The sequence below is a fragment of the Triticum aestivum genome, chromosome 7D, assembly GCF_018294505.1.
Source record: "Triticum aestivum cultivar Chinese Spring chromosome 7D, IWGSC CS RefSeq v2.1, whole genome shotgun sequence".
Lineage (NCBI taxonomy): Eukaryota > Viridiplantae > Streptophyta > Magnoliopsida > Poales > Poaceae > Triticum > Triticum aestivum.
In genome coordinates this window covers 626,071,080-626,079,321 of record NC_057814.1, presented here as the reverse complement: position 1 = coordinate 626,079,321, position 8,242 = coordinate 626,071,080, and the positions used below count along the sequence as shown (strand labels likewise).

At 42.8% G+C, this 8,242-nt stretch overlaps 1 protein-coding gene across 1 annotated transcript; it reads left to right on the top strand.

Annotated features, from left to right (window-relative positions):
• Positions 1–5,480: 5,480 nt before the first annotated feature.
• Positions 5,481–6,087, top strand: LOC123164139 (zinc finger protein 7-like). Its single transcript, XM_044581564.1, has one exon. It carries the CDS (start codon positions 5,532–5,534, stop codon positions 5,868–5,870), a length of 339 nt encoding a protein of 112 aa, XP_044437499.1. The 5' UTR covers positions 5,481–5,531; the 3' UTR covers positions 5,871–6,087.
• The last annotated feature ends 2,155 nt before the right edge of the window (positions 6,088–8,242 follow it).

The window sequence follows — 8,242 nt, the reverse complement described above, 5'->3', positions numbered from 1 at the left end:
CATATCCACGTACGGTCCGCAGCCTTATATTGCAGCAGCTGCTGCCTTGGCATCAAATGCAAGGTCCAAACGGCTCCTTGCCCGGCTTGTCCGTCGCCAATCATGCTAGATAGCCAAAGGCAGGTCCATGAAAAAAAGAGGCACGTTGCTAAAACTGTCACCCATCCGTGCTACCTCCGGTGAAAGCTTACCACTCATCTACGCTGAGATCGACGTGGTTGGATCAGTGGTCCCATCTTCCCACGACCTATCGGCACACTGTACGCCGGCGACGGTTGAGCTCGTGACCCGGGATCTCCGTCTTCACAACTGGAACTTGAACGATGTTGATGTCATGGCGCCTCGCACTGTCATCCAACCGGTGGCCGATCAGGGTGTTGAGGGGGCAAGAGTCTACTCTAATGCCGCCGCAGGCTACTTGACTGCAGCGGCTCGTTCATATACTCGCCCGATAACACCAATATAAAGTCCTCATTAACGACAATATACCGTTTTCTGACTTTCAACGACCGGATGGATATCCCTATCATTACAACGACAGACCACCCGATTCATATTGAGAGGATCTGCATCCAACGACGTGATGTGAAGCCCCTGGCTAACGTTGTACGAGCTCAACAAATTTACCTTCATAGCTAACGTTGTACCAGCGCAACAAATTTATCTCCATACCCATGCATGCATAATAGGAGTGTATAGTACGGAGGGGAACTTTTGATCTATGAGTGTATATACACCCTATATGAAAGAAAGTAATTCAAAAAATTCAAAAAAATCTGAAAATATTTTTGAAATAAAGTTGACCTCCATTGTACATGCAAGAAAAATTCCAGAAAAAGAAAAACCCCGGTTGACTTCTTTTAAAAAACAAAAATTCAGCCAAAATAGTGTGAATAGTGACCTATAATAGCAAATAAATTCATTTTTCCCTGAAATCAATGCTGGTTTTTGTTTGCGAAAATTCATATACTAGTGCAAAAGAAAGTCAAATTTATTCCCAAAAAACTTCTAAACTTTTTTGATTTTTAGTAATTGCTAACTTTTTATATAGTATATACACCCATGAACCAAAGGGTATTTCCCTATATAGTACAAAACTGTGTCGGTCCAGAAAGCAATCTCATACCTATCCATCCTCTCTATTGCATGCATGGTCGACTCTTTTTTTTTTACTAGCAAGATGCCCATGCATTGCACGGAGTAGTTTATCTTGTGGCAGAAAAGGATGAACGAGGGAAGGCCTTATTTGCAAATGTGGAGAGGGGTGTGGGTATCTTTTTGCAAAATTGCCATAGTTTCCTTCCTATCCGTCTATATTGCAGGATGGCAGGCACACCATCATCACCAACTCTATTTTTTATAATATAGTAGAGAAATGATCTGATCTATTATAATGTTCATCAGAAGTACAAATCATCTAAAAGTAATAATAATTACATCCATATTCCGAGACCACCGAACGTCCACTCCACCAGAGCGAACGGCCAATCCGCCGCCATTGCCGCTCCCCTACCGGAGCTGGCTTGACCTTATCGATGAAAGCCGAGAAATCTTCATGCACGAGCCCCTACTTAAAGACCGACGCCCTAGAGCTACAGTCGTCGCCGTTGAACCCTTGCATAGATCTAAAGCACCCGAGACCAAATCTCACCCCATGACGAGAAACCCTAACCTCGCCGCTCCAAGGCGACAGCAGGAATCTACGCCGGAGCTTCGTTGACTACGTCCAAAGTGACGAAATTGAGGAGGATCAAAACCTGAAAGAAAAACTCGAAGAAGAAGCGTCGCACCTGCGAGGTCCAAACGACCCTAAACTAAACTACTAATCGGTGTGAAGGCACCAGGATTCTCCTCTCCGCTATCGGAAGCCGGAGCGGCAGACAGACAGGAGGCGAATCCACAGGCTTGGTGCTGAAGTCTAGAGGGGAAAATTTGCCATAGCCACCTAGTGTTAGGGGAGGAAACGAGAGGATGTCCGGTGATATATACCCTCCTCACGCATGCATGGTTGACTCTGGATAGATGGCCACGCTAATCAAATAGCATGTCAATGTTGTTGTTCGAAATAATGGGCTAGGCCATGTGCAATTTTTGAAATCTCAAATTGGCCCATGAATATAATAGCAAATGGTGGCTCTATAGTTTTGTCTCACCCCGAACATTGAGGAGGTGTCAGACCTCTTTATATAGGGTCCTCTTCACCACACTAAGTGATTTGTTGAGGAAAGAAAGAGAAGACCAGAGGCGTGCTCGCCTCAGCTGGCCGGGCTTGGGCCGGGGCCGGCGTGCGACTTGTGCATGAATGGTCCGCCGAAATCCGGTCCGTGACCTTGCAGAGCTGCAACTTTCTTTTGCTATTTTATTTTTTGATGTCTTGATAGACAAATCGATTGTTCCTTGTCTGATAAGTATACGACTTAGAAACCAAGTTAGTTTGAGATCGTGATCGCGACATGATACCACCTTTCTCCTCCTATATATCTTGCTTACCGGCTGCTATCAAAGACATACCAAAAACAACTAAAGTTTTGCCTCATGTTGCAACTTACGCTGTCATCGTAGTCTACTTCATCCCGAACATTGTCGTGCATTCGAGTGCGGGAGACCAAGTCTCACCAACAGTTCATCCTTGTGATCCGGCATCATGAGAGGACGAATTATGTTTTTGGGAAGCGCTCTGCGGAACTGCTCAAGTTTGTCACCAAGGGTCGTCTTTCATCCAAGTCAGTCGGTGCTAGTCAACGTTGTCTTTAACACCGTCTGCATCAGGTTGTCGCCAACATCGTCATCAACAATGTCGCTCTGGGAGCAACTATGATTACTAAAGAACAGTACGTTTTGTTGTGATCTGTTCATGTCTCAAATTATGGTTGTTTTTAGACATCCTATGTTGTTGTGCATGTTTCTTGTTCTTCTAGTATGCTAGATTTGTGCATGCAAATTTCTGTTTTAGTCTTGAATTATTTACAGAAATTAATCACAATTTTGCCTAATATTACAGCAATTCTATCCTCGGCTGAGCGTGGACCTTCGTCTCCACCAATGTTCCGGTGGATTAAACCGTCCGCCTGCCGGCGCGCACATGAGTCCGTAGCGAGAATACTACTGTACCTTTAGCAGCCAACCACGTACCCCTTCTCCAGTACAGTTCCTCCCATAGCCGAGTGATTATAGGAGTGTGCTGGTCTGATGAACAACAGACTAATCACAAATAGATAGAATCAATGGAACTCGCTTTTATTCGCAGAAATTCAAAATGCAAGAACATGAAAAATACAAGATTGGAGTGGCATACCACTTGTATGCTATAGTATTGGCAAATCAAAGGAATTTGAACCAACACTTGTTTGATGCCATAGAAAGTAAATAAATGACAGACTAATCAGACATACAATCAATGGAACTAGCTCCCCGTATGGTCATCTAGCAATGGAGATCAAGTCCCTGAGAGGGAACTGTGTGTTTATTCCACAAAAGCTTCATCATAGACAAAATAGAGTAGCAGATTGTTTGGCGAGCTACAGCCATACATAGTGTAGCACAGCTGTGTGGTTATATAGATGGCCCCATGCACTGAGGAATTCTTGCCTCTTGCTTGTAACTCTATAACCCTGGAATAAAACACTATTACCCTAGCAAGAAAAGACTAATCACACACACACAATCAATGGAACCAGCTCCCCATACCTAGCCAGTATTCCACCCACCGTGGACGAGGAGACACCATGATAGCATGGAAGGAGCAGAACGGGGACGTCCCCATAGGGGAACCATGCCTGTTCGAAAATATCCCTACAACATGCATGTATGTGCCATATTTTGTCAAAATAAAGGAGAGGTTCAATTATGGCAAGCTATCTTACGACTATAGCATGCTCTTCTTGTTAGCATTTGGGCATTATACGTTGATCGATCGCCAGGTGAAAGGCAAAGACAGTAGTGCCCTAGCCAGTTTCTTGAAGAAATTTTTTTATCACCAACCAACTACCACAAAAATGTTATACCTGGCAAGTTATAATTCATGTCCTGGGTTAACCCGTCAGTGGCGTGTGTCATTGTTGACGGGCTGTTAATCATGCTTTAGTAGTGGCAGTTAGGTGGCTCCATCTATTAGTTATCTCTGCCGGGTCAAAGGCCAAAAATTTCTGGATCCATTTTAAAAAATAATATAAACTAATTATCTTAAATTTCTTAAAAATCAATGATCTATTTAATTTAATGATTTACACTCGTATAAATCTCTCGAAAATATGTACATAACCTTAGATAATATTAGGAAGCAAACATAATCATCTCATATTTTTCGGTTGTAAGTAACTTTACCCTGAAATTTAATAAATGAAGGTTCTATTTGAATGAGAGTTTTATATTAAAATCTCTTAAAAATTGTATATAAGCACATACTACTACTACTACTACTACTACTACTACTACTACGACCACCACCACCACCACCACCACTACTACTAATACTACTACTACTACTACTACTACTACTACTACTACTACTACTAATAATAATAATAATAATAATAATAATAATAATAATAATAGGAGGAGGACACCCGTTAGAGCAATGAGTCGGTGATGGCGAGGTTCGTTGCAGAAAATCCGCACCTCGTGCAGGCCGAGGCGGAGTGTGGTTCTCGAGGGACAATGAGGTCAAGAAGGTGGAGCGCAAGACGGAGGACGACACTGGCCCCTCCAAGGTGATGAAGCTCGATTCTGATGACGAGAGCGAGGATGTCGATGAGAGTGAGGAGTTCAATACCTCCGAGGAGGAGAACGCGGCGCTTTGGAACCCTGTCGACACACAGCCTGACGATGATGATGACAAGTAGTATGTGTGTCGGAGTACTATTTTTAAAGTTTGAATGTTTGCATGTTTAGTTCGTTGCATCTTTAAATCTATGAATGTTTGGGAGTTTTTTGAAGTATGTAATCTGATCCAGTGGTTTGGATGTTTGCTTGAGATGGATCTCAAACAATCACATTTTGATGCCTCAACTTTTATTCCCAACATCTCTTGTGCCCTGAAATAGGACATCTATTGGAGATACTCTAAACAGCAATTCTGCGATTAATTTGGATGAATTGGATGATCAATACGATGGTCATGCCGTGGACATGCACTACATCTACGTATTCGAGGAGAGCCACAACGGTATGAACTGATCCTTCCTCTTGGTTCCCAAAGGTTAACCATCCTTGGTTCCTTTGAGACCGAAGGAATCTAGGCTGGGCCATTCATGCAGGCAGTGTGCCAGGGCTACGTTAGTGGCGTACGCCAATCAGACGGGTACAAGCTGACCAGCTGATACCGCGGGCGAGGCCGTACGTCGCCGTCCTGGACCTCATCGCGGAGAACAGTGCCAAGCGCAATTAGCACCACACCCCGGTTTTCAGGGTGCCGTCCAAGCTGCCGGGGCCATTTGTGCTGTGCTCAGATTTTAGCCTAGCTAGCTCAACTCACAGTCACACGCACAGCAATACGCTAATACGACGCACAACCACCAGCACCAGCGAGCACAATGGAGCAACCGAGCAACGAACAGGACGGGCTCAGCCTGGAGCTCACCCTGGCCGCCGACGTGGGTGTGGCGCCGGTGGAGCCCGGCTTCTTCCTCTGCGTCTACTGCAACCGCAGGTTCCGCACCTCGCAGGCGCTTGGCGGCCACCAGAACGCGCACAAGCAAGAGCGCGAAGTGGCTAAGCGCCGCCGGGACGCCGCTGCCGCCATGCGCCCCTCCCCCGCCTGGAAGGCTGCTGCTCGAATGCCCGAGGAGCCTGCTGCTGGTGGCATGGCGCACAAGCACGGCAGCAGCTGCCGGGAGAGCAACCCCGAGCTGGACTTGTCTCTCCGGCTGTAACAGGTCGGCCGAATGATCTCTGCTAAAATCCTTGCTCCACACCCCTTATTTCCAGTGCTACTTTGCGTGAACCCTTTGTTTCAAGCTCCTGTTGGGCATACTATCAAAAACAAAATACTCCTACCTCATGCTGGGCATGCATTGAGTTCATCGGCTCTTCTACTTGTTTTTTTTAATTCTTGGAACCAAATCTCTAGACATTCCATTTCTCCGGCCAGTTTGTATATATGGTTGTGAGGCTACTTATATTGTAAAAAAAAATCAACATTTATATAAGGCTAAACGTTTCCTTACCCGTTAGGAATCTAGACACAGAATATAAAGTTGTTGTTTTTTTGCGAGTGAGAATAAAGTTGTTGTTGGTCAACACAAAATTGGTAAGTACTTCCCCCGTGCAGGTGTATAGGACGCCTAATCAAAATCAGATAATCCAAGAACAGAAGTTGCCATGCATCTCTTGCGCCTCATTCCCCACAAGCAATTTTGTCAACCATCGAAATAGCCAGTCAACACCCAACAATACCCCCTTTAATTTCCATTGCTAGTGCCCCTTAATTCTCATGATTAATGAAGCCAAAACAAAAAAGAAACAACCATGCACCACTGGAGGCGCACGGTTACTATCACCTCTTTACCATAATATGAGACGTTTTTCAGGCTAAACTAGCTTTAAAGACATCTCATATTTTGACACGGATGGAGTACAAGTTATAAATTAATTACACATGCATGGTCCAGTCAAAGCTCCATGAAACCTCCGTGCACCGGTGTCAGCACGTTTATTTATTTCAGGAAGAGATTAATTGCAGCTTTTTGCCTAGCCTAATCTATGCGCCCCTAAATCGCGACGAACAACGTTTAGGGCAGTCCCAGAGCACTACACTCTCCGTCGGGGTTTATTGGGCCCTTCGTATTTTCAGTCAAACTTTCACCATTGATACGACTAACAGAATATGAGATGACCAATCCAAAATGAGTGTCGTGGTTATATTTCAAATTTGTACTAAAACCATGACACTTATCTTGGATCGGAGGGACTACAAAAATTATGTTGTTTTATTTGTATTCGAAAGAGGTTTCCAATGATATAATTCTGTTTGACATACAATAGGTATTTTATTAGTTAAATTTTATGGTAAATTGGAGCGTAGTAAACCCAGACTGAGTGACCATATATTAAGCTATATCTAATGATATTAAATAGATGTTTAATGTCGCAATCCACTATCTCTATACGAATGTGTTGTATCTAAAATAACCCTCATTGCATGTCCTTTGTGAGAGAAAAGTTATGAGATGCCTTTGGATTTTGACTGGCAACCCATGTTGCAATTCAATTCAAAAATCCTATTTTTGCCAGACTATGCATTTGGATGTTCCGTCCAGTTTGGTAACAAAAAAGACCACTGCATGTCACACGACAACATCAAGCGGCTCGTAGTTTATTTATTTCGGAACTGCAAGCGGTTCGTAATTGGTGGTAACCACTTCTGATAACTAACTGTCTCTGCCATGTAAGCAACCACGGCCTTTTCGAAAAAGAAAATGTAAGCAGCCACGGTAACACTAGTAGAAAAAGGGCCGCTGCCTGGAGGTCCACCTTTAGTCCCGCTTGGTAACACCAACCGGTACTAAAGGAAATTTTATGATTTTTTTTATTTAATTTTTTAATTTTTTTTTGATTTTCAAATTTCTGAATTATTTTAACCTCTAATCTCTAATCACCCCTCATCACTGCTCAATTTAGCCTCTAATCTCTAATCATACCTCATCATTCCAAATCATCTAACTTCTCGGACGGTCACCCATCCTCTCACTACTCCAGCCTGAGCACGCTTAACTTCTGGGTTCTGTTTTCCCTCGTTTCCAAGTCTGCACTTGTTGTTTTCCTGACAATAGTAAGATGTCAATCCTATTAACCCTCAGGAATTTAGCTTGAGCATGAAGTCACACACTGTTTGAGTTTGAAACTATTGTTCTAAAAAACAATAATTATTTAGTAACACTAATACTTCTTGAATAAGTAATTTGACCATAGTTTGACCATAGTTTGACCAGATTTGACCAAAATTCAAAAAAACTAAAATAATTATTTAGTAACACTAATATTTCTTGAATAATTAGTTTGACCATTGTTTGACCACAGTTTGACCAGATTTGACCAAAATTCAAAAAAACTGAAATAATTATTTAGTAACACTAATATTCTTGAATAATTATTTAGTAACACTAATACTTCTTGAATAAGTAGTTTGACCATAGTTTGACCAGATTTAACAAAAATTAAAAAAACATAAATTTGAGCATAACTTTTCTTCCTTTTAGAATTTGAGAATTCTAAAAATTTGCAAACATGCCGTAGGCTGTCAAAA

Coding starts and splice junctions, on each gene's coding strand:
- LOC123164139 (XM_044581564.1), top strand. CDS start 5,532: ATGGAGCAACCGAGCAACGAACAGGACGGGCTCAGCCTGGAGCTCACC.